This window comes from Mesoplodon mirus (genome assembly GCF_964341445.2).
Source record: "Mesoplodon mirus genome assembly, chromosome: 18".
NCBI lineage: Eukaryota > Metazoa > Chordata > Mammalia > Artiodactyla > Ziphiidae > Mesoplodon > Mesoplodon mirus.
In genome coordinates, this window is record NC_138994.1 from 45726085 (window position 1) to 45752590 (window position 26506).

At 47.6% G+C, this 26506-nt stretch overlaps 1 protein-coding gene across 3 annotated transcripts in view; it reads left to right on the forward strand.

The window, feature by feature from the left end:
* Nucleotides 1–26506, forward strand: part of PIK3R5 (phosphoinositide-3-kinase regulatory subunit 5) — a 69756-nt gene that overhangs the window by 32108 nt on the left and 11142 nt on the right. For all 3 annotated transcript variants that reach the window (XR_014291918.1, XM_082603940.1, XM_082603941.1), the window contains exons 2-6: nucleotides 12743–12858; nucleotides 14621–14721; nucleotides 17144–17212; nucleotides 18017–18155; nucleotides 25388–25457. Coding sequence is in view for 2 of the 3 variants with exons in the window: in XM_082603940.1 (XP_082460066.1) it covers nucleotides 12756–12858; nucleotides 14621–14721; nucleotides 17144–17212; nucleotides 18017–18155; nucleotides 25388–25457 (482 nt within the window). In the remaining variant the exon portion in view is untranslated. The remainder of the gene's footprint in view (nucleotides 1–12742; nucleotides 12859–14620; nucleotides 14722–17143; nucleotides 17213–18016; nucleotides 18156–25387; nucleotides 25458–26506) is intronic.

Below are 26506 nucleotides of genomic sequence, written 5' to 3' on the forward strand. Positions count from 1 at the left end.
CTTAGGATGTGCTTCCAGCTCAGGCCATAAGAACTATGACCACAGGAATTTGGCCAAATAAATGGCACACCCTCCCTGAACTGCAGGAACTGTACACAACTGTGAATATGTCATGGGGTCATTATGATCATGAAACTAGACAGTCAGGGGCTTCCCTAGTGGCACAATGGTTGAGAATCTGCCTGCCAATGCAGGGGACACGAGTTCGAGCCCTGGTCCAGGAAGATCCCACATGCTGCGGAGCAGCTAAGCCCGTGCGTCACAACTACTGAGCCTGCGCACCTAGGGCCCATGCTCTAAAACAAGAGAAGCCACCGCTATGAGAACCCCTCACACCGCAACGAAGAGTAGCCCCTGCTCGCTGCAACTAGAGAAAGCCCGCACACAGCAACAAAGACCCAATGCGGCCAAAAAAAAAGTAAATAAATAAAATAAATCTATTAAAAAAAAAGCAAAACTAGACAATCAAGTGGAAGTCCCCAGCCCAGGACCTGACATGGACCGGCCGCCCTGTACTAGGCAGTCTGTCCTCTTTCCTTACCTCCCGTTCTCTAGGCTGAAACTGATAGAGAATTGACATTCCTATGTAATATCACAAAGATGTTGATTAATTCTTCTTCTTTTGTTTTTTACTCTTTTTAAGAATTGGGGTAAAATACCTATGACATAAAATTTACCATCTTAACTGTTTTTAAGCGTACAGTTCAGTAGTGTTGTTTTTCACATTGTTATGCAACTAACCTACAGAACTCTTTTCATCTTGTAAAACTAAGACTCTGTACCATTAAACAACTCCCCGTTCCCTTCTCCGCCAAAACCTGGCAACACCATTCAGCTTTCTGTCTCTATGAATTTGACTACTTTGGGTACCTCATAGAAGTGAAATCATACAGTATTTGTCTTTTTGTGACTGGCTTATGTCACTTAGCATAATGTCCTCAAGATTCATCCATGTTGGAGCATGTAACAGGGCTTCTTTCATTTTAAAGGCTGAATAATATCCCATTGTATGTATAGACCACATTTTGTTTATCCACTCATCTGTCAGTGGACACTTGGGTTGCTTCTACGTTTTGGCTATTGTGAATGCTGCAGTGAACATGGGTGTATAAAAATATGTTCAGGTCTCTGCTTTCAATTCTTTTGGGTATATGCCAAGAAGTGGAGTTGCTGGATCATGTGGTAACTCTGTTTTTAATATTTTGAGGAATCACCAGACTGTTTTCCACAGTGGCTGCCCCGTTTTACATTCCCACCAGCAGTGCACAAGGGTTCCATTTTCTTCACATCCTCACTAACACTTATTTCTGTTTTATTTTGTTTTTCATAATAGCCATGCTAATGTGTGTGCAGTGGTACCTCACTGTGGTTTTGATGTGCATTTCCCTAAGGATTAGAGCTGTTAAGCATCTTTTTATGTGCTTATTGGCCAATTATATATCTTTGTGGAGAAATGCTTATTCAAGTCCGTTGACCATTTTTCTTTTTATTTGCCTGCAGTGGGTCCTAGTTGCAGCACACGGTTTCTTTAGTTGCGGCACGAGGGGTCTTTAGTTGTGGCATGCAGGGTCTTTTAGTTGCGGTGTGCGGGATCTAGTTCCCTGACCAGGGATCAAACCCAGGCCCCCTGCATCGGGGGTGCGGAGTCTTAGCCACTGGACCACCAGGGAAGTCCCACTTTGACCTTTTTTTAAAAAAAATAAATTTATTTGTTTATTTATTTTTGGCTGCATTGGGTCTTTGTTGCTGCTAGCAGGCTTGCGGTGAGCGAGGCTACTCTTCATTGTGGTGTGCGGGCTTCTCATTGCAGTGGCTTCTCTTGTTGTGGAGCATGGGATCTAAGTGTGTGGGCTTCAGTGGTTGTGGCTCACGGGCTCTAGACCGCAGGCTCAGTAGTTGTGGCGCACGGGCTTAGTTGCTCCACGGCATGTGGGATCTTCCCAGACCAGGGCTTGAACCCATGTCCCCGCAGACAGATTCTCAACCACTGTGCCACCAAGGAAGCCCTTTGACTATTTTTTAATTGGGTTTCTTTGTTGTTGTTGAGTTGTAGGAATTCTTTATATATTCTGGATATTACCTCCTTGTCAGACATATATATGATCTGCAAATATTTTCTCCCTTTCTGTAGGTTGCCTTTTCACTCTCTTGATTGTTTCCTTCAATGCAGTTTTAAATTTTGATGTAGTCAAGTTTATCTTTTTTCTTTTTTTGTCTGTGCTTTGGTGTCTTTTCCAAGAAATCACTGACAAATCTAATGTGATGAAGCTTTCCTCCTGTTTTCTTCTGAGTTTTGTAGGTTAAGCTCTTTATGTTTAGGTCTCTGATTCATTTTGAATTAATTCTTTATGGTATTGAATCTGCCTGTCTACCAACAGGGTGTGTATTTCCATTTATTTGCCTTCCTTTGTGTCCCTCAAAAGTTTTATTTCATTAAAATCCTGCAGATTTTAAAAGTTTATTTTCTCTTCTTTTATTCTTTTTGTTGTTATGTATGTGGGTCTTTTTTTTCCAACACCATTTCTGTTTTTCGTCTGTATGACTGAACGATATTAATTTCTATTTTAATTTGCATCCAGCCACCTTACCTAATTCTCTTCTTTGTGAGAGCCATTTTTCAGTGGATTATTTTGGCTTTCTATAAACATTTTGAGGGTGGAAAAATGATGAATTATGCCAAATCTGTAATTGGCAAAGCTGTAATTCATAGTGAGCCTCCATGAATAACACACGACACATAAAGTCTCAGAAAGTACTTCACCCTCACACTGTTCTTGGAGTTACTCGAAATACCCTGGCTAAACAAGAAATGAATTAAAATAAAGAACTCTTAAATAGGGATGAGATGGTACAAAACAGCAAGCAATGAAATAAATGAAACTTAAAACCACTGTCCAGAAAAAACTATTATTATTATAGTTATGATGTTTACTTTAAATTTAAAAAAAAAAGTCATTTCAGGAATTGTAATGCAGTGTAAAAATATTTAACACAAATACAAATATTTTATCTGTATTTTAAAAGAAGACGTAATGTTACAACATTCAGATTAAGAGAGGGGCTAAAATCACAGATTAAAAAATAACTTAAAGAAGTATATAGGAATTCTAGGGACTTCCCTGGTGGTCCAGTGGGTAAGACTCCGCACTCCCAATGCAGGGGGCCTGGGTTCGAACCCTGGTCTGGAAACTAGATCCCACATGCATGCCGCAACTAAGAAGTCCACATGCCGCAACTAAAGATCCCGCGTGCCACAACTAAGACCTGGCTCAGCCAAAATAGATCAATAAAATAAATAAATATCTAAAAAAATTATATAGGAGTTCTAGATCCAGATTCCTGCTAAGAAATTTAAAAATCTGACTCGAATGATACTGTCAGAAAACCTAAATTTACAAAGATGACATGTGAAGAAGTTGAATACCTACACAGCCCAAAAACTCTGGAAGAAATTTGAAAAAGTATTTAAAATTAATCTTGAGGAGAGGAGCTGAGGTCACTCACTGCCAGGCAGTGGTGTCTGATTCTCACCCAAGCCAGAGGATGCCATGACTGTCCTGGGGTTCTAGACTCAGATTCTAGTTATAGATTTGCCACTTTCTTTTTTAAAAATTTATTTTATTGAAATATAGTTGATTTATAATGTGCTGATTTCTGCTGTATAGCAAAGTGATTCAGTTATGCATATATATATTCTTTTTCATATTCCTTTCCATTATGGCTTATTACAGGATATTGAATATAGTTCCCTGTGCTCTACAGTAGGACCTTGCTGCTCGTCCATTCCATATAGATTAGTTTGCATCTGTTGATTCCAAACTCCCAATCCATCCCTCCCCCACTACCTTCCCCCTTGGCAACCACAAATCTATTCTCTATATCTGTGAATCTGTTTAGATCCCACATATAAGTGATATCGTATGATATTTGTCTTCCTCTTTCTGACTTACTTCACTTAGTATGATAATCTCTAGGTCCATCCATGTTGCTGCAAATAGCATGACTTCATTCTTTTTTATGACTGAGTAAATTCCATTGTATATATACACATCTTCTTTATTCATTCATCCATCGATGGACATTTAGGTTGTTTCCATGTCTTGGCTATTGTAAATAGTGCTGCTATGAACATATGGGTGCCTATATCTTTTCAAATTATGGTTTTGTCTGGATATATGCCCAGGAGAGGGATTGTTGGATCATATGAGATTTGCCACTTTCTAATCTGAACAAGTCCTTCATTGCTTGGAGCCTCCATTTTCCTATCTGTAGAATGGGAGAGTTGTACTAGATTGTCTCTAAGGTGCTTTCCTAGTCTTATAGTCTAGTGTATAGTCTAGCATGTGTGTGATGGGGATATGGGTGTGAGTGTATTTGTAAAATAGAAAACGCTACTATGCATCAGAGTCATCCAGGGAGTGTTTTATTTCTTGGCCTGATCTCAAAGCCACCTGGAGTTGAAATGTATACATTAAGAAGGCACCCCGATAGCTAATAGATAGCATTTATTGAATGCTTATTATGTACCAGGCACTATTCTAAACATTTTCCACTTATTAACTCATTCTGCTCAACCTTCAGCTCTCGCAGACCCCAGGAACACACCTGGCATGCCCTGTCCTTTTAGGGGACACCAAATTGGTGATAGACGCAAATACATCAACATTTTATGGTAACGTTTGGTCATAGTGTTATCAAGATATTCCAGAATATATTAACTACTAACTTTTCCTAGATTGCCATCAAAATGAAAATACGGTTTAAGCGTTCTTCCAGAAAGCCCTCAGAGGCCCTCTGAAAGCCCCAGAGATTCTCACCCCCAGTTTAGGAACATGGGGTTAGGGGATTTTGAGGCAGCCAGCTCTGTACTGGTCCACCCACCAGTAATTAGGAACTGTGACTCTTCATTAAATAACAATTAAATCAAGTTCATGAAGGGCAGTGAAACTTTGGATAACCACCTGGAAAGATACGGAAAGGGTCTATAAGGCTATGTAACTATATGAAGGGTTATATAGATCCAGGTATATACCCTTCACCAAGCTTCCCCTATTGTTAACAATTTATATGACATTGTACAATTATCCAAACCAGGAAATGATCATTGGTACAAATCCTTATTTAGAGTTTAGCCAGTAGCCCCCTAACCTCCCCTTTCAGTTCCAGAATCCAGTCCAGGATCCTACGTTGCATTTCGTTTTTGAGTCTTCTTAGTCTCCAGTCTGTGACAGTTCCTCAGTCTTGCCTTATTTTTTATGACCTTGACTCTTTGGTGAGTTACCGGTGAGTTATTTTATAGAATTTCTCTCCATTCAGTTTTGAATGATTACTTATGATTAGATTGTGTGGTTAGGAATTTTTGGCAAGAATCCCACAGAAGTGATGTTATGTCCCATTCAGTGCAGCGTATCGGGATATCAGGGGATATGTGATGTTGATATGTCTTATTATTGGTGCTCTTAAGTTTGGTCATGAAGTTAAGGCAGTGCTGGATTTCTCCACTGTGAAGTTATTGTTGTTGTTGTTTTGTAATTGATCAGTTTTTTGGGGGAAATACTCTGAGACCATGAAATCTCTCATTTTCTCTCAGATTTTCACCCACAGATTTTAACATCCACTGGTGGATCTTGCCTGCAATAATTATGACCGTGGTGTTTGTCTAATGGTCATTTTGTATTTCTCTCATTCCTCCCGCATTTACTAATTGGAATTCTTTTGTAAGGAAGACCTGTCCCTTCCCCTCCATTTATTTTTTTTAGTTTATTATTTATGACATTAGTGTAGACTCATGGGTATTTATTTTATCCTATGAATTATAATCCAACACTTTCATTATTGAGTTGTTCAAATTGTCCTGGCTTTGGCCATTGGAAGCTCCTTTAAGCTGGCTCCCATGTCTTTTTTTTTTTTTTTTTTCCTGCGGTACGCGGGCCTCTCACTTTTGTGGCCTCTCCCGTTGCAGAGCACAGGCTCCGGACGCACAGGCCCAGCAGCCATGGCTCACGGGCCCAGCCGCTCCGCGGCATGCGGAATCCTCCTGGACCGGGGCACGAACCCGCGTCCCCTGCATCGGCAGGCGGAGCCCCAACCACTGCACCACCAGGGAAGCCCCCATGTCTTTTTGACATTCCCCATCCTTTTTCAAGTACTGACTTATTTTTTGACTCTACAAGATGTTCCAGGTCTTCAGGTGTAACTTCTATATTTCCTGTCCCAGTCCTAGAATCAGCCATTTCTCTAAGGAGCCCTGGTCCCTTTGATTGGAGAATGATATTTAGAAACGAGGGTCTGGGCACGAGGTGTGCTCATCGTTACTGGGAAGTCGTTGTTTCTAGGCTCCCTCCGCAGACAGAGCTAGAAAATATATGTACGCATATTAATCCAAGCTCACACACATCTTTTTTTCACTTCTGTATGTATCTATCTGAATATGCATGAAAAACCATGAGTTGATACTGATTTCTCCAATTCCAGTCCAACACCATAAGGTGGTTCAGTCTAGACTTCTCCCTTTTCCTTATCTGTAACTTCTTTCTCCAACAGTGAGAAACTGGCTCTCATTATCTGTGATCTGTTTACTTATTTGTTCAGTCCTAGCATACACATGAAGAAGTTGCAGGATTTTTAACCCACATCCCTATAAGAAACAGATTTAGTAACTAGAGCACAGTATTTGTATGTGGTTCTTTTTGTCTTTAGCCTTACAGTATCCAGTGAAAATACTACTTTCCAAAGTTACTCAAGGCAGTTCCTGTATTCCCCATTCCTTTCAATGCGGTTATGCTAATCATTTATAGTACAGTCAATTTGTTGTTTGTTTCCCATTTTTGTCCCCCGTACCTCCCCACATCCTGGTCAATTTATTTATTTCATTTGGGATACGTAAAATATTGCTGTGGTTCTAAGAGTCAAAGCCATCCATATATGAGGCTTCCCTGGTGGCGCAGTGGTTGAGAGTCCGCCTGCCGATGCAGGGGACACGGGTTCGTGCCCCGGTCCGGGAAGATCCCGCATGCCGCGGAGCGACTGGGCCCGTGAGCCGTGGTCGCTGAGCCTGCACGTCCGGAGTGTATGCTCCACAACGGGAGAGGCCACAACACTGAGAGGCCCGCGTACCGGAAAAAAAAAAAAAAAGCCATATATGAAGGTATCCCCAGAAAAATGCTGTTCCTCCTCACCCCCCATCTCCTTCCCTTACCCTCCCCCCATCTCACCCCAGTCTCTTTGGTTTCTGGTGTATCCTTCCTGTATTAGAAATGAAAATTTTAAAAATTAGTTTGTAGAAGAGATTCTGCCTTACGAGGAGGAGAGTGGTGACCGAGAAGGGAGGACAAAAGGAAGGGGGAGAGGGAGGAGGGACCCAGGACTGAAGCGAGTGGGGTCAGCGCGGGACCACATGCCTTAGTGCTTCTCTTATGTCCACCTGTGGGACTGAGTCTTCAAAGCATGGGCCTGGAATATTCCAGAACACCAGGGAGGCAGTGTGGGGTGCTGCCAGACCCTGGCCCATACTTCCCTCCCTAGGAGATGTGGACCCTCCATTCTGCCGTTTTGCACTAAGTCCCCCAAGAAAAGAAGCTTTCTTCCCAGCTGCATGGGAGGCTGCATCAGGAAGCTGGACCCAGGCAGGCCCTGCCCCTCTGACTAGCCCTGCCCAGGAGGGGAGATGACCCCTGTCTTGCATCACAGGTCATGTCAACATGTGAAGAGGCGGTCTCCCTCTGCCCTTGGGCACCCCCTTCCCCCTTCCCCCAACCCCCTCCCCCTCCAGCTCCAGGACTCACTGTCCTGTTCAGGGTCCCCAGTAAGGGCTCATCCTTACTGGCTCAGAGGAGGAAGTTGGAGGTGGCAGCGGGCCCCGTTGTGGAATGTCTCAACACTACCCCACTGTGGCGGGGGGCATTCCCATTCCTGGCAGCAGCTGGAATTTCACAACTCGAGCTCCTTTTAGTAAGGTGGCAATGGGGGTTGGGAGGGGGATGCCAGGGGAAACCAGGCCTTGCCCACCAAGGCTTTGAGAAAAGGCATCCTCCTTGGGGAGGGAGAGGTGCCACCTCTTCCCCATTCATCTCCGCCCCAAAGCCACGGGGGTTCTGCTGACAAGTCACCAGAAGCGGCTGATGACTGACTCATCAAACAGAAATGAGTGTGCCAGAGGGCCAGGTGGCGAGCCACGGGGTGCTGGCTTTACCCCCAGGACAGCTCAGCTGAGGCTCCCCGGCCAGGCTCCCGTCCCTCGGCTCCCACGGCCCAGCGCCTTGGGCAAGTCCAGCCTCTCTGAAGACCCAGGGCAAGCTCTAGATGGCCTCAGGATGCCAGGGAGGTGGGGGCACACCGGGAACTCTGCCCAGTGCCTGAGGATAAGGTCTTGATCATCTCCAATGAACAGCAGAGGACACTGAGGCCAGGAGATGGGAATGTTGCTTGGGGCCCAGAGAAGGGAGGATGCGTGGGCCACGGGCATTGGGGCGGGTGCTGGGGAGCAGCCTTTAGCCTGTGCAGGCTGCTCGCAGCGGCCCCAGGACACTGCTCTAAGGAGAGGGCTGCAGCAGAAGTGACGTCGGCTGAGGATGTGCCTTTGCATCTTGCCTTTGTATCAGTTACACTGCGACACAATAGGGCAGGGTGACTCATTCCTGCTTTGTGACACAGCCAACTTGTCTGTCGCAGCAGAGACTGGGCAGAGGGATCTTTAAACTTAGTTCACGGGGTTCAGCCCTCGCTCTGAGCTAGAGAATGACTGGGCCCCTCAAGCCACCGTGGTCATCGCCCGGTCCAGCCTAGGTTGTTGCTTCTGTGGGCCCTGGTCCTCTTTCTGGAGGAGGCAGGGCTGCAGTGGCCAGCTGGCGTAGACAGACATGGCGGGCTCAAGATTCCCAGCAACTGGGAATGCAGGGCTCCTAATGAAGTTAGTTAACTGAGCCTGCACTCGCTGGGGTAGAAACATGAATTAGTTTTATTTGTCTCCCAGTAACTGCATCTGACTGTGCCGAGCGGCAGGCAGAGCTGGACTCCCTGCGTTGCCGCCTCCTAGCTGTGTGACCTTAGGCAAGTTGTTTAACCTCTCTGTGCCACAGAGTGCCCACGCTCCCTCCAGCTTCCCCCAAAGGTGGTCCAACCTTCAGCCTCTTCCTGCTGCGTTTCCCTCACCCGGCTGGGGGCCCTCCCGGTGAAGAATGAACAAAACAGCTCAAGTCTAGCTTTTCATCCAAGTATCTACCGCCACCTCCACCCTTCCGCAAGGAGCTCACATCTTTGCCTTACCCAGCAGGGAGCCTCCCAGCCGCCCCTTCCGCTCCTCTTAGCCCTCCCATGGCTCCCAAGTAGCCCAGAAGTACGTTTGCTGGCTGGATAGAGAGTGAGCTGAGAACAAAATGGCAGCATCCCCTCCTGGCAGGTGTCCCGTCTGAATAAGGGATTGTTTTTAAGCCCCTCTGCCCTTGGCCTTGGGGAGAGAAAGGAGGACCCTCTGGAATGGTCGACAAGCCCTCCTCTCTTCCCGGTCCTCTTGTATTGACGGGGGTCGCGGAGTGGGCAGCTGTACCTGTTGTGAACCCTTACCTCCCGGCAAGCCCCCCAGCGTGGTTGCCGGCCCCCCGCCCTGACAGCTCACGGTGACTCTTAGCACTTTAGCAGGTGGGTCATTGAGCACCTTCTGTGCTTAAGAGTTGTGCCTCACCTGTCATTTGGGATTTCGGAAGTCCTGCTTTATATCCTAGTCGATTTTTTCTGGCCTTGATTCTCCCAGCCCCACCCGGACCCGGGGCTGCCCCTTAGGCTCTCTGGGTCTCACCTCCTCCTCTGAGCACCGCCCCGGGGGCTGATCAGGGATGAATCAACCTGTGGGGACCAAGGCCTGCTGATGACGTCTGGGCCAGCCACTCACGCTCTAAACTCATCCTTTTGAGGGTGTCTGGTCTTCTAGCTCCTCCAGTGGGTGCCGTCAGCCCTGAGCCTGCACAGGACTGAGCTCAAGAGGGTCTTGCACTTGGGTGGCCACTGCAGGCAGAAGGGCGAGGCCACACCCTGAGTGTTCATGCCCAGGGACATGCATGCGTGCTGGGCACCGGCACACCCAGGGAGGAGGGGCCTGATGTCTGCCTGGTGTGGCTCAGGGTCCACAGACCCCCTGTCTGGACTGCACACAAAGAGTTGGCCCACAAAAGGCCCTAAGGTGACCATGAAAGTTGCCCTAGAAGGGCCCAAGGACGTCTTTGGACATCCAGGTGCCACTCTTGGAAACACCCAAGGTCCATGGTCCTGAGTCACCAGTGAAAGTTTTTCTGATCTCAGTCTGCCTCCTCAGCCGCAGGAGGGTGGGTGGCCTGGGGGGCTGGTCTGTCCTGGGCCCTGTGCTCCAGGTCTCAGCCCTTGGCAGGTCCATTCCTGCACCCAGACCTTTGCACCTGCTACCTCCTCTTTCTGGAACATTCTTCCTTCCCCCTCACTTCTCTCCTGGCCTCCTCATCCAGCTAAAATGTCCCTTCTGAGAGGCTCTCCTGACCTCCCAATGACCTGGAGGGGGCCCCCCCACTTGGCCCCCTCCCAGCACCATCACTTTCTTCTCAGCGTATATCCCTCTCTGCCGTGACCTCTTTCTTTGTCTGTTAGATCGTTCTCTGTCTCTGTCTCCTACCACGGGGCACACCTGCTTCATTCACTACTGTGTTGTTAGTGCCTGGCACATAGTAAGGGGTTAGCAAATCCATGGAAGAATGAACGCATGTGCGCTGCTTTCCGTGTGCCCGCCCCCGTGCCATCCCAGGGATATCACCGAAGTGAAGTAATGCTGGGCAGCTCACAAAGGGCTTCTGTTTCTCTGGGTGCCTGGTTCCTCCCTGGCTGGGGAAGTAGGAGGTTTTGCCTACTGGGTCCGGGGTAGGATTTCCTAGCTCTTTGCATGTCGTTTGCATGGCTCAGCTCTGAGCTCTGTGCTTCTGCTTGTGGTTTCCTGGTCCATCCCCTGTTCCACAGAGCTGGACCACTGCTTCCTCGACTTCCTTCTATGACCTGGCCTGACCAGCCAGCCATGGGGGTCTGCCTGGACGGGGTGAATGCAGTGAAATTCCCAAGGGAAAGTGGGCTTGTGACAATGACTGTAACAGGAGAGCTTTCGTGTCTTTTTTTCTTTTTTTTAATTTATTTAATTTATTTATTTTTGGCTGCGTTGGGTCCTCATTGCTGTGCGCGGGCTTTCTCTAGTTGCGGTGAGCGGGGGCTACTTTTCGTTGCAGTGCACGGGCTTCTGATTGTGGAGGCTTCTCTTGTTGCGGAGCACGGGCTCTAAGCGCGTGGGCTTCAGTAGTTGTGGCTCACAGGCTCTAGAGTGCAGGCTTAGTAGTTGTGGTTCATGGGCTTAGCTGCTCCGCAGCATGTGGGATCTTCCTGGACCAGGGCTCGAACCCGTGTCCCCTGCATTGGCAGGCGGATTCTTAACTACTGTGCCACCAGGGAAGTCCCAGCTTTCGTGTCTTGAAAGCTCGCTCAGCGCATCCACTGTGGCATTTAATCTTTCCAGCAGCCCTGGGGGGTTAGTAACATCATCACACCCATTTTACAGATCAGTAAACTGAGGTTCAGAAAAGTTTAAAGAAATTGCCCATTTGCGTGGCTATCAAATACCAGAGTTGAGATCTGAATCCAAGTCTGGTGATGCCAGAGGCCAGGCTTATTTGCTGCACTGCACTACCTGTCACAGCTTCCTGAGGGACCCAGGAGCCCTGACACATCACTGTGAAGCTGGGCTGGCCCTGCTGGAGGCTTTCAGAATGTGGCCCTTGGCATGTTTCCCCACCTGGTGCTAAAACCCCTTCTTAGATCTCCTCTTCAGCAGCCCTCCAGCCTGAGCTAAACACCCCGGCTCTCTCCTCAGTAGGACGGGGGGAGGAGGGGGGGGTTCTCTCTTTTTTTTTTTTTTTTTTGGCTGTGCCACGTGGCTTCTGGGATTTCAGTTCCCCAGTCAGGGATTGAACCCAGGCCCTCGGCAGTGAGAGCGTGGAGTCCTCTAACCACTGGACCGCCAGGGAGTTCCCAGAGGAATTCCCAGAAGGGAGTTCTTTGAAAGACCAAGCCAAGCAAGATCTTTGAATAACTGGTAACATTGCTAAGCCTCAGAGACAGCAAAGAAAAATGGCCAAAGTGGAGGTGAGGGCAGAAAAGGACCAGGGGCCTGTGGCCTGGGCACCCAAGCAGAGGGTGTGGCGGAGTGGAGGTGTGGCATGTGTGAAGGCAGCCCCTGCCGGGCCCGAGCCTCAGAGCCCCCGGCACACTGGCGGGAGCTCTGTGACCTTGTCAGCAGGAACAGGCTCCCTGGCCATCCCTGAGGGGTGGGGCACGCAGGGCTGGAAATTCAGAGAAAGTCCCCCACGTGATCCTGATTTTTCCTTTGAGGTCCTCCTGCCCAGCACTGGGGTCTGGTCACGCCACGGGCACTCCCTGGGCTGTTGCAGCCACTCACCCCTGCCGGGGGTGGGGGCGGGGAGGTGGGGGAGGGCCGCACCTCTCCACTCCCCCTGCCACCCCTCACTTCCCGTACGTAGCCTGTGCTGCTGGGCCACAGGCGTGCCCCGTCCTGCCGTTCTGAGCGGCACTGCCAGTAGCCCAGGAGTGGGTCCAGCCCTGGAGGCAGCTGGCTGATGGCACCGGCTGGGAGTGCCCACTGTCTCTGCCAGCTGCCCTGCTAGGCCATGTGCTTCTCGAGTCCGGGGTTCTCCAGACTGACCAGCGTCTGTCCCCCATGCAGGCGATGACTCAGGATGCAGCCAGGGGCCACGACGTGCACGGAGGACCGCATCCAGCACGCCCTGGAGCGCTGCTTGCACGGGCTCAGCCTCAGCCGCCGCTCCACCTCCTGGTCAGGTAGGTCCCAGGGAGCCGGGGAGGTGCATCTGGGCCCCAAGGGAGCTTCAGGGGCTGTGATGAGCACTGGTTCAGGCACGGAACTGGCAGGTTCTGGTTCCAACCCTGTGTGTGTGACTCCGCGGACCTCACTTGGGCAGGTGCTCAGCACAGCACCTGATGGAGAGTTGCCCTCGGTGGGTGGCAGTTTCTCCTTTCCCCCATGCTGCCTTCCTCATCCTCCTCATGTGCTAGAAGCTTAGCTCCCTGAAGAAGGTATTGGACCAGCTTAAAAATGTCACACTGCTGATTTCAAAAGAGCAGCTGGATATTTATAGACAGTTCTCCCCAGAATTCTCCTGTTTTCCTGATTTCTAGTTTTTTCCACAGCCCCATCCTCCTCTTCCCCATAGAACAATGGAGAATCTCAGCAGAACTTCAGGGAATAGGAGGCCTCCATGTTCCATGATCCCCAGGACTGAGAAACAGGCATATCTGCAGGCTGGGGCAGTTGTCTCCAAGGCTAGAGATTAATTTAATAACTCCTTATGCTCATAAAGATTTTCCGCATCTCACTTGCCTCCCTAACTACCCCACGAGATAGATACCCATGCTCCTTGAACATAACTGGTTCCTTCCTACCTCAAGACCTTTGCACTTGCTGCCTAGAATTCTTCCCTCAGAACTACACAGAGCTGGCTCCTTCTCATTCAGGTCTCAACTCAAATGTCACCTCCTCTCAGAGGCTTTCCTTGGCCTCTGGAATTAAGCGGATCTGACTTAAAACTGTCTCTCACTGGCTGTAGGAACTTGTGCAAGTCCCTTAGCCTCTCAGGACTGACCTGCCTTGCCTGTAAAATGAGAATAATAACAGCAGGAACCACCTTCCCGAGGTGGGGGATGGGAGATTCAATGGAGGTGATGTGTGAAAGGCCTGGTACCTTAGAGGTACATAGTAGGTGGTCACTATATGGCAGTTTTCTTCCTTCTGGCCTCCTACCCAGGTTTTAATGAGACTAAGCTTCTAGAATTGAGGGGCCGTCAAGTCAAAGAATACAAAAATATCTGACTATAGCAAATTTCACTAAAACCTGTGACCCTATGAACACACTGCTTGGGGCCTGCAACACTTCAGAAGGAGCTCGTGCACATGAGGGGGCCACTTCCACCCCCACTGTTCTCATTCCCCATCACACACTCACACACACACACACACACACACACACACAGAGACCACAGACCTCTGTGACTGCCCCTTTGATTAGGGGGAGTTTACCCATGCTGACTGCAGGGAAGCAGAGATTGACAAAATAAGAAAGTCTGGGGAAGTTACAGAGTGACAAAGTGCTCCTCATAGCTTTCAAAATAGAAATGAATGGCGCTTCCCTTTCCCGGACTCCACTGCCCAGCAGTTCCGGGAGGTCCCATGGCTGTTGGAGACTCAGCCTTGTGTCCTGGGGTGGCGATCTCTGCTTCTGTGCCCCTTCCCTGCATCTCGGAGGATGTGGGAAAGCTGGTGCTCTCCAGAGCCACAGGGAGCAGAGTGGTGGCCAGTCCTTGGCTTCTGAGGGAGATCCCAGCCCCTCTCTGTGTCTCTTGAGCCTCCTGTCTATGCAGGAAGAAGAAACTTATCATTATCTTGATGGGGCATAATAGGGTCGAGTGTGTTGATCCAGAATTTCCGGAGACTCTGACTTCAGAAGCGAAGGCCCCAGTGCAGCCCCAGGAATTGCCACTTCCCTCCAACCCACAACTGACCCCTGGCCTCTCCCTCCCTTTGCAGCTGGGCTGTGTCTCAACTGCTGGAGCCTGCAGGAGCTGGTCAGCAGGGATCCAGGCCACTTCCTTATCCTCCTGGAGCAGATCCTGCAGAAAACCCGCGAGGTGAGGGCTCGGCCTGGGTTAGAAGGGCAGTGCTGGGATCAGCCTCATAGAGTCGAGAAATAGGTCCCCACAGAATGTCAGTTCTGGGGTGTCTGGACCACCAGGGGGGCTTGGTGGAGGCACTGGCAGCCTGAGTTCTCTGCTTCGGTGGTGTTTGTGGATTGAAGGCCTTAGGAAGGGGCGTGGTCCTTTTGCTATGAACATGTGCTGGGTGAGCCAGGGTCCCCAGTTTAAGCTGTTTCTTAAGACAGACATTGCCTGTAAGTCAAGGTGTCGACTACAAGGGAGGGAGGACGCGCTACCGAATTCCTTTCCCCCAAAAGACGCAGAAGAACAAAGATGCAAAAGAGAAAACTGATTGGAGAGGTAAACCGAGACCTCCCCTAACAGTTCAGTAAACAGGCTTTTATGACTCAGAAGAAGAGTGTGTTTAAAGCTGATCTGGGGGACTTCCCTGGCGGTCCAGTGGTCAGGACTCCGCACTTCCACTGCTGGGGGCGTGGGTTCGCTCCCTGGTCGGGGAACTAAGATCCCGCATGCCGCGTGGCCAAAAAAAATAAAAAATAAAAAACAAGAAAACAAACCTGATTTGGGCTGGGGTTCCAGAACAGGCACGAGTCCCTAAAGATGTTTTATTTTTTATTTTTAAATACATGACTGAGTTGGAAAACACATGTCTTTCTCAGCTGTCCCTTTACCTCTAAGAAAAAAGTCTTGGTTTATCAAGACACTCAAGGTTTCAATTCTGGCACCACCATTTACCTGGTGCTTTTATACCCTGATCACAAGGAGACCAACTCAGAAGAGCTAAACCACCTCTGAAGTGCTTATCTTATCAACCCAAATATAAAGGAACAACTACTGTATAGCAACAGGGGAGGGTTTTATAGAAGGGGCCAAGCAGCAAGTGTACTGGACACATGGTCTATTCAGGACCATGAAGGAGAATTCTATTTGATCCTGCTGCCGTCACCAGGCACGGCAGAGGTGGTGGGGCTTTCTCTGCTTCTTCAACACCCATGAATTCCAGAATGGGTTGGGAGACCACTAGTATTTTGACCAAAGAATTCTAAATTGTGTCTATACATGCTTGTTTGTGGTGTGGTGGGTGAGCTCTATCAAAGAGATGATTCACAAAAGAATAAATATAACTTTTAAACAATATGGAAAATGTTGCTTCAGTTATAGTAAAATAAATGTAAATGAAAACCATAATGACACAGCTTTTGCCTAGCAAATTCGCAAAAACATTGTAATAACCAATGCAGGGAAGGGTGTAGTGAAATGGCACTTTCATACATACACAGTTTTATAAATGGCAAAATTATTTTGGAAAGCAATTTGGCGATACATTTCGAAGATCATAAAATATGTTTACAGTCTGGTATCCACTCATTGCGCTTCTTGAGCTCTATCCAAGATAAATAATCCAAATTATAGAAAAAGGAGTGTGCACAAAGATTTTCACTGCACACGCACTTAAAATGCAAGAAAATAATCTCAAGTGTCTAAAGCTAATAAATTATGGAGATCTACCAGAAGGAGTATTATATAGGTAATAAAAATGATGGATAGTATCCAAGGGTAGAAACAAAATTTAATATATTAAAAAATTGCGGGGAATTCCCTGGTGGTCTAGTGGTTAGGACTTGGCACTTTCAATGCTGGGGCCCGGGTTCTGTCCCTGGTTGGGGAACTAAGATCCTGCAAGCCCGCAGAGCCGCAAAAAAAAAAAAAAAAATTGCATCATTAAAATTTATTAAATGGTTTAGGGAAAATTGATTAAACGTTTCCAAAAATATGGAGTGAGATTCCAAATTCATATTATACAGAACTCTAGATGGATTAAAGGTTTAAATTTAAGAAAATGAAGCTTCCAAGAAAAGAACAAAAAACATATATGAATATTTACATGAACCTTGCATGCAAAAGTGAAAATCCATAAAGGAAAAAGCTAACACTTGTAACTTATGTACATAAAAAAAAATCCATAAAATTCAAAGACCAACAACAAACTGGAAAACATATTTACAATACAAATAATAGATAAATGTATAACTAGGAGGGGGAAAAATATGGTCTTAGAGATGATGTAGCAAAACAGAAATCCATTTATAATATTATACGTAAAAGCCATGAAGCGTAAAAATATGCACCCAATGATTACAACTTTGCAGAGGAAAATACACAGAGAAAAATGGTGTAAGGAGAAGTACACTGAAATATTAGTTGTGGCTGAGTTTGGAAGGGGGATATCGTGGGGTTTTTTTTTTTTTTTTCTATTTTCTAAATGTTTGTCTTGTGATTATATTACTTTTCACTTAAAAAAGAAAAAAGAAAAAGAAAAGAAAGGAATAGAGAAGAGAGCAGTGCTCGGTTGTGCACCTGTGATGAGCCTGCCCCCCTCCTGTCCCCCACACAGGTCCAAGAGAAGGGCACCTATGACCTCCTCGCCCCCCTGGCCCTGCTCTTCTATTCCACTGTCCTCTGTGTAAGTTCCCGGCTGGGCCAGGCTTGGGGAGGTTGGGGAGGAGAGGGAAGAACAGCCTCCATGGAGCGGGCAGAGCCCTCACAGCTCAGAGGATAAACACACAGAGAGAGAAACTGTCCACCAGTGACACTTCAGGTGGGTGTCACCCCTCTGATGGCTTCCGATGAGCCATTTGAGAGGCCTCCAGTAACTCCACGTGGACGCCATCATGCCTGGAGTATCTGGGCACCCACGGAGGGGATGCGGTCACAGCCCTTTCACAAACCACAGGAGAGATTCTGTTAAAGACATGTGACGTCCATCTCCTTTTGTACTGCAGTGGTCAGTTTCCCCCAGTGCCGTCACCCCCCGTTCACCAGCCCGGTGGCATCAAATGACTCCAAGTACACTGAGTCAGTCCACTTCAAAGAAGAAACATTGGCCTCTCGTGAGGATATTTAAATAAAGGCAGTTTAGGCGTTGAAGACCATTCCTCAAAAGGAGTGGCAGCAGTGGCACCATTTAGGATGACCTCCAAGGTGACAGCTTTTCAGAGAGGCCCTCTTGTGTATTTGGTAAATTGTTATGTTTGGTGAAAACAAGGCCCCTGTAGTAGAGACATCCTTGGGCACCATCTTGCCCATCTGTAACTCACTTCCTGTGGGTAACTTTCAATTCGGCCTGCCCTCGTCCTGGGACACACTGCTGCCAGGAAAAGTGTGCCCTTTGTGGAACATTCCAGAAAGGAGCAGGGTCTGCTCTGGAATATCAGTGAGCTTTCTCTCACCCAGACCTCTCTGCTTTGCCGCTCCCTCTCCATCCCAGACTCCACACTTCCCACCAGACTCAGATCTCCTTCTGAAAGCAGCCAAAACCTACCACCGATTCCTGACCTGGCCCGTTCCTTACTGTAGCATCTGCCAGGAACTGCTCACCTTCATCGATGCTGAACTGAAGGCCCCAGGTAAGTGTTGAGGTGGCATGCACGTGGGGCAGGGACCATGCGGTCAGGAGGTTTCCAGCTTTTCTGAAACTGGGCTTTGGCTATGACCCCCCTCACTTCATATCGTCCAGCTCGTCTCTGCCCGTGGCCTGCTTCACAAGCCTGGAGTTCCTTTTCGTGGTTCTAGTGCTCCATGTCTGCATCAGCATCAGATGGCTGAAGGCAGCAAACACCCGAGTAACTCAAGGAGGAACTCTTAGGGGTATCTGAGCAGGGGTTCAGGGCAAGGAGACCCCACCTCCTGGCCTGTGCCTCTGCTCTGGTTAGCCAGGGGGTCTCTGAGGCTGCCCAGGTCAGACAGAGAAGCCCACACAGTGTTGACAAGAGGCCCTTGTTTGTTCTCTTTACCCCGGAACACGTAGGGGAATGCATGTGTGAATGGACTCAGTTCTGGCCAGGGAAGGTGGCTGGTACCAGGAATAAACAGGTAGATGGACACCATGACAAGTGTGGGCAAGGGCCAGGTACTGTCCAAGTTTTCATATGTGGATTCTGAAAAGTGGTTCTTGAGAAATTGCAGGTGCTATAGCAGACACGAAAATGAGGTCTAACAAAACTATTGTAGAGCCAGAAAAACACAATCAAGTATGATTTACTGAGAGGTGGCCCCATATTAGAGTAATTCATCACATCAGTAGCTCAAAGGAATAAAGTCACGCAAACATCCCAGTAGATGCCTCTGAAATGTTTGATAAAATTCAACTTCCATCCATTCCAAATAAAAATATTTAAGGTAAAAAAGAATGAAAAAAAATTCAACATCCATTCCTGATATTCAAAGCCCCTCTAATATGTGGAAACTATTAATATATGGAAGGGTCCTTGACAAGGTCACAACCCACCAGGAGCATTTCCATTATTAAGTCAGTAATCTTCCTCTTCATGCTTGTGGGTATTTTGCCCATGAAAAGAAAGAAAGAAAGAAAGAATATTTCCTCTTTCAGGAAGATAAAATTTTAATTACATAGAGATCAAACAATTGCTTATCTGTCAAGACTAAGAGAATAACCCAAAGCACTGTCAGACTAGTAATCAGGTAGCTAAGAGCTTTCTTATATAATAGCATCAACCAGTAAGAAAACATAATATGGAAAAAAACAATTTACAATAGCAACTAAAAATATAAGATAAAGAAATGTGAATAACCTACATAGAGAAAACAAACTTTACTGAAGGATAAAAAGTTTAAGAGACATTGCTGGATTGAATCAATATTGTGATAACATCAGGTATTATGGAAATAAAAGTAACTGCAGTCAAAAATACCAATAATATTTTTAAAAATTTAACAAAATAAAGTCTATTGGACAGAATAAATGCTCTACAGTAGGATTTATTATGTACTTATGTATGCTTAAGGAAGAGTAAGAATGGGATAGTTCTCTACTAGGTCTTTAAAAGTACTATAAGGCTATAGTTATTAAAATAGTATACTGTTGGTATAAGAATAGAAAATTAATGGAACTAAATAAAATAGCAAGGGACAGATTAAATGTATAAAAATGTATTATCTGACAAAGCAGCATCCTCAAATCAGTGATGTAAACAATTGTCATTTTATAAATGGTATCAAGATAATTGACAGACCAAAAAAAAGGAAGGGTTTAAAATTCTATCTCAAAAAAAATTGAGTTCTATTGCAAACATAAAAATAAATTTCAGCTGGATTAAATGTTTAAGTGTGGAAATCAAGACCATAAAATTAAAAAAAAAAAAGATCATAAAAGTAATGGAAGAAAAATAGGTTACATGAACCTAGCTACAAGAATGTTCATTGCTGCATTCTTTTTAATAATCAACCAATTCCAAAAACTTAAATATTGTACATAGTTGAATATATCGTAGCAAAGTCATTTGGTGGAATCCGCCTCACTTATTAAAAATGAGATCATAGAAATAAGGTTACTGAGATGAAAAGATGTTGAGTAATGTGTTGAGTAAAAAAGCAGTCCCGGGGCTTCCCTGGTGGCGCAGTGGTTGAGAGTCCGCCTGCCGATGCAGGGGACACAGGTTCGTGCCCCGGTCCGGGAAGATCCCGCATGCCGCAGACCAGCTGGGCCCGTGAGCCATGGCCGCTGAGCCTGCGCGTCCGGAGCCTGTGCTCCGCAACGGGAGAGGCCACAACGGTGAGAGGCCCGCGTACCGCAAAAAAAAAAAAAAAAAAAAAAAGCAGCCCCCCGCCCCCAAGTACTAAGTATGTTGTAATCCCGGTTTTTTTTTTTTTTTCTTTTAAATCTGTATATGCACCAGACCCTGTTTAGTATTGGGAGTGTCTAAGTCTCATCATGTGCATTAAATACACACAGGACAGAAGTACCAAATCTTATTCCCTAATAATTCAGGGGCCCTAGAAAGCGCAGGACTGAAGCTTTATATGAAGATTCCTTTGGAGAGGCTTATGACTTCCTTCCCCAACTGATCATCTGGTTTGTCTGCCCAACCAATCAGCTGATCTGTTGTCTCCCAACCAATCAACTGATCTGTTTGCCTAACCAATCAGCTGATCTGTCTTCCCCCAGCCAGTCAGCTGTCCGTTGTTACGAAGAGCTGAACAGGCACAGGCTAGGGTAGCCAAAGTCTACCCATTACATGGACCTTACCTCCTGGTAGAGACTTGGGTGGAAGAATTAAGAAATCAGGAAGGCCTTCAGGAGAAGGGGTTGGACTAGGAAAGGTGCTGAGGCACATGGTGAATAGACAAGTCAGGCAACCTAGCTTTCCAAGGCACCCTAAATGAACAAACCAATTTAATCTCTTTCATTCCCTTGCTCCCCTCTACCCACCCCCCAAACAAACAGATCTAGATCACTTCTGGGCTTCTTGCTGGTGACCAGAATTCCTTTAACAAGAACGCAAAGCTTTTCTTCCTTTTTATAATGAGACAGAAAGGATTTAAAATGCAAATGCCTTGGCAGGACCTTCAGTCTCTACCAAAGATCTAAATGAGTTTACTTTGAAATGGGTAAAGGCGAGGTTGTCCTGGGGGAGGGCTGTCTGTCACCTGCGTGCAGGGGGACTGCTTCCCAGTTTCAAGTGGAACCAGCTGTCTCCCCTCAGCTGGATGCACGCTATGCCTTGAGATGTTTTTGTGGGCAGCTGAGCAGGAACTCAGCTCTGAGCAGCCCCCAGTGAGCAGATGTGGGGCCAAGGGGCAGATGCGGGCTGTGGGGAGGCCCGGACTCGGGGATGTGGGGTTCTAGGCTTGGGGGAAAAGAGTCAGGCAGAGCAACAACTGGAGATGGAAATGGAGTGAGGATCCTTGGACTCAGAGCAGGGAGGGCTGCTGGCACCCTGGTCATTCACTGCTGAGGGTCTTCCCCTGGACCTTGCCCCTGGGACCATGTGAGGGCTCTGGTATGCTGGGGACCGAAGCAAATGCCTGGAGGGGGACGCTCAGGCCAGGCTGCTCAGGCCAGGAACGCCTCCTCTTCCAGGGAAAGCAGAACCGAAATAGGAAACCATTAGCTCTTTCATGTGTCAGAGAGTCATTTTCAAACAGTTTAAAAAAAAAACCTAGCACTCATACAAATGTATAGCGAGCCTGTGTCAAAACGCATTCAGTTCGTTACTGAGGGGACCAGCAAGGTGGGAGGGCTGGTTTAAAGGAGGGTATGAGAAACTGAAATAAATTTCTCATCTAAGCCACAAAAAGATGGCAGAATTAGATACAAAATTAGTTAACATTATATGGGGGAATAAAACATCATACAGGGGAAAAAAAACCTTTGAAGTTATCCTTTATAGTGAGCAAAAATTACTCATCTCACATCCACAAGTGAACCTCTAACTTCACAGAACCTGAGCCCTCATGAATAGCAAGTAGTAAATTAAAGCAAATTAGCTCCTTTTACATAACCCTTAAGTGGGCTAGTTAGGAAGTGCTTTGATGTGATTTTTGTAAAGGCACGTGGTAATAGTTTTGCCTTGTTGCTGAGTAGCTCCATCCCCAGTAACCCCAGCTGAGAGAGGCAACAGGAGGAAGGGAGAGGGGTGGGAATGGAGGCCCGGGCGACAAGCTCTTGGGGAGAGGCTGAGGCTGAATCACTTGGTGGTTACCAGTACTTTGGACTAGCCCATCGCCGTTTCAAATCCTGGGGCCGTGGGGCCTTTGGCAAGACACTTAACATCATAGGAACCTCAGTTTCCTCATCTGTAAAATGGGAGTATAAGAATGTCTCCCTGTCAGCAGTTTGTGAGGATGAATGCTGGCCTATGTTGATTTCCCATTGCTGGGGACAGTAGGGTTTGGGGTGGTATTCGCTTAATAGATGGATTTTGGCAAGGTCACAGGGAGAAGATGACAAGGGGCCTGGGGAGCTGGGCCCTCCACCCATGGAGCCTTGGGGAGGCAGTTGCCATGGAGATGAGGGAAACAGTTTATCCCACTTTGATGTGGCTGGGTGGCAGAGGAAGCGGGCAGGTTATCAAGCCTGAGGGCCTCCCCCTTCTTCCTGACTCCACCCCAAGTAGGGTCGCCTACTGCCTCCATCTGGGGGTGGCAGGAAACCTCACGTCAGTGCTTCCGGGTCCTGCCCACCACACCCCTCTTGGGTTCAGCCCGTATGTTTGTTGAGTATTTACTCTATGCCCACCCAGCTGTGCAGACCATAATACTTGTCTGCAGAGAATTGGTCTGTCATCCTGAGAGGAGACAGTGAGCATCATATGTGTGAGTCACTCTGCAGTTTTCAAAGCACCCAAAGCTCCATGATTGTATCTCACCCAGACCACAGCCCTGTGGAGTAAGAGGGAAAAGCAACATTACTCCCATTTTGTGCGTGAGGCAACCAAGACTCAGAAAAGTTTGATGATTCTTGCTTTAGCTATAAAGTCAAATGTGAGAGAAGGAACATGGGCTTTCAGGTAACAAAGACCTGTGCTTTGTCACTTATTAGCTGATGACCTTGGACAGGTTACATAAGGTCTCTGAGCCTCCTTGTCAAAAGTAGGACTGCGTTCATAGCAGCTCTATTTACAGTAGCCAAGACACGGAAGCAACCCAAGTGTCCATCAGCAGATGAATGGCTAAAGAAGATGTGATACACACACACACACACACACACACACACTGGAATATTACTCAGCTGTAAAAAAGAATGAAATAATGCCATTTGCAGCAACATGAGTGCACCTAGAGATTATCATACTAAGTGAAGTCAGACAAAGACCAGTATCACATGATATTACTTATATGTGGAATCTAAAAAAATGATACAAATGAACTTATTTACAAAACAGAAACGGACCCACAGACATAGAAAACAAACTTATGGTTACCAAAGGGGAGGGGGATGGGGAGGGATAAATTAGGAGTTTGGAGTTATAGCAGATACAAACTACTATATATAAAATAAACAACAAGGATCTACTGTGTAGCACATGGAACTATATTCAGTATCTTGTAATAGCCTATAATGGAAAAGAATCCAAATCACTTTGCTGTACACCTGAAACTAACACCACATTGTAAACCAACTATATTTCAAGTTTAAAAAAATAGGACAAAATCAAGCAAACAGCAGCTCCCAGCGCTAATGATGCCATAATCCCCAAATGAGACCATTAAAGCATCCTAAGATACGCAGGTGGAGAGATAGAGGATGTTAGAGAATGTTCCTCGTCATGGAGACTAAAGGGAAGAGCAGGTTTCAAGGAGAAAGTGGTCAACTGTACCCCCGGGAGTGTGGGCGGGGCCGGCAGCTGGTCAGCAGGGCGTGGGTTACCCGTTAACAACATTAGATGGTAAAAGAAAAGTGTGGACGGGTCAAGAGAAGACTTTGCTCTCTGTGTGTTTTGGGGGTCGGGGAGATTGGGGGGCAGGGAGACCTGGGGTGCGGGGGACACTCCTGCAGTACTTTGTTGGGCGTTGAAGGGGCAACGAGGGGACTTTTCTCTCTCATGTCTGTGAGCGGCCACCAGATGGCGTCCTGGGTCCTGATAGTAATCCCTGTTTCGGGGACTTTTCCTGTCAAAATAGACGTAACATTAACATCTAAACATGTGACAGTTACATGGAAGACACACCAAATGAAAGGCCCCCAAAGCAAAGCAATTCGGCCCTAAGTTGGAATACTACAAATTGGAAATGTTCGGCCATTTACTAAACAACAGTCACGGCCCTTCTGTTTACAGCCGTCTCTAACCCCAGTCTTGGCTTTGACTCCTCCGAGGGGCTGCCTTGCTGCTCCCAGCTCACACCCCGGTCCACACCCGGCAGGGCCCCTGTGACGATGTCCAAGCTCTAACAAGGAGGCTGCCTGCCCCCCTGAATCCCAGCCTCATCAGTGAGCAGCGCGAGCTATTGTGTGACAGCCTCACCGTAGTTGACGCAGAACTGAATACGTGCTTTTCCAGCTACAGAATTGAGTCAAGTTGCAGGGAAAAAGGGAAAACTTTGGCTAGTTTCTTCTCAGCACATTTGAATCAGAGGTGACAGAGAGGTGGATGAGGCCAGAGAGGAAGGCGGGGAGGGGGTCTTTGGTGCAGAGGGTCAGCCCTAGAGAGGGACAGCGCCAGGCAGGGCCATGGGCCCCTGAGGGGCCCCCGAGAGCATGTGGGAAGCGGGGCCGGGAGGCCGAGGGGAAGGCTGGGGGCTGGCCGGAGCTGAGGCTGAGCTGAGGGCACACCCACTGCAGGAGGGCACCCGGGCCCGGGTCTGCAGGGACAGAACCAGGACCAGCTGGATAGCAGGAGACCCGGCCGCTTCAGGGGCCTCCATCTCCTCCCAGGGGGCCCTGCCCCGCAGTCTCTGAAGAGTGAAGCTTTGCAGGGCAGGTGGGGCCTGGGAATCAGACTGTTAAAGACCCTGGTGGCGGGGCCTCCCTGGTGGCGCAGTGGTTGAGAGTCCGCCTGCCGATGCAGGGGATACGGGTTCGTGCCCCGGTCTGGGAGGATCCCATATGCCGCAGAGCGGCTGGGCCCGTGAGCCATGGCCGCTGGGCCTGTGCATCCGGAGCCTATGCTCCGCAACGGGAGAGGCCACAACAGTGAGAGGCCCGCATACCGCAAAAAGAAAAAAAAAAAAAAAAGACCCTGGTGGCAATGGGCCTAATCTGCCCCTTGTCCTGACCCTCATCCGGGAACTCCCAGCCAGATTCTCCAGTGCCAGGCTCCTGCGAGGCGCAGGACCATGGCTGCTGAAGGAACAGGTAAGTCCGTGAACTGTTTCTTTGTGTTTGTTCTTTTGGCCACAGGAATCTCCTACCAGCGACTGGTGAGGGCCGAGCAGGGCCTGTCCACTAGGAGTCATCGCAGCTCCACTGTGTGAGTGCTCTTGGGGAGGGAGGAGTTTGGGGGGTAGGGTCATGTTTTTTGCGCAGCCTCTTTTTTCAGGGCTAAGGGTCCTTCATCAGATTCCTAAATGGGTCTGAGACTTAAAAAAAAAAAAAAGGAAAAGGTTAAAACCACCTGCCTTGATTGTGCCAGGTGCTGAGCGAACATACATTACCTTACTTTACCCCCACTTTGCAGATGAGGAAACTGAAGGTCAGAGAGACCAAGTAACTTCCCCAAGGACACTCAGCTAGTAAGTGTCTGAGTCAGGATTTGAGCCTTAGACTTCCTCAAAAGCCGAGGCTCTTTCCATAATGTCTTCTGCCTATTAGTAAAACAGCGTTTTTCCAAACCTTTTTGACTGGGACCTACAATAAAAAATGCATTTTATATGAAAGCCTGGTGTACATACACACACACACACACACACACACACAGAGCTGAGACAAGTTTTAGGAAATGAAAGTCACCCTCTCCCAAGGATGAGCTCTGGTACTCTTCTAGTCCATTTCACTTAAAAGGCTGTTCTGGTTGTGAATCCCTGAAGTGATTTCGTTACCCACTCTTGGGTCCCCGCCTGTTGGAAAAGCATTAGAGAGGAAGCCTCCATTCCAAGGACCCTCCGGCAAGCCTCCAGGCACGTGGGTGCCCGAAGACCCCAGCCTCCAACAGCTCCAAAGTTCTAGTCACCCCAGCCCCTCCTCATCCTCAGTCTGAGGGGTTCACAGCACATTCACTGAGCAAACATTGGTTGAGTTCCTTGGTAAAAACAAACAGAAAAGCTAGTGGTAGATTTTGAGAGAGACGGAAAGGGCATAAAAACTGTCTTGTAAATGTTGGCTTAGTAAGTAAGCAGGACCCTGCCAGAGGGCTGAGGCAGGTGAACGGTGAATTATCGCCAACGCCCTTCTAGGTACTTCCTGAGCCCCGGGCACTGTTGCAGGCATCACTCCATCACGCAGGTCTTTTGTTAACCCTGCGAGAAAGGTATTTTTTAGATCAGGAAACCGAGGAACGGACAGGTTTGTAGAAAGAGCTAC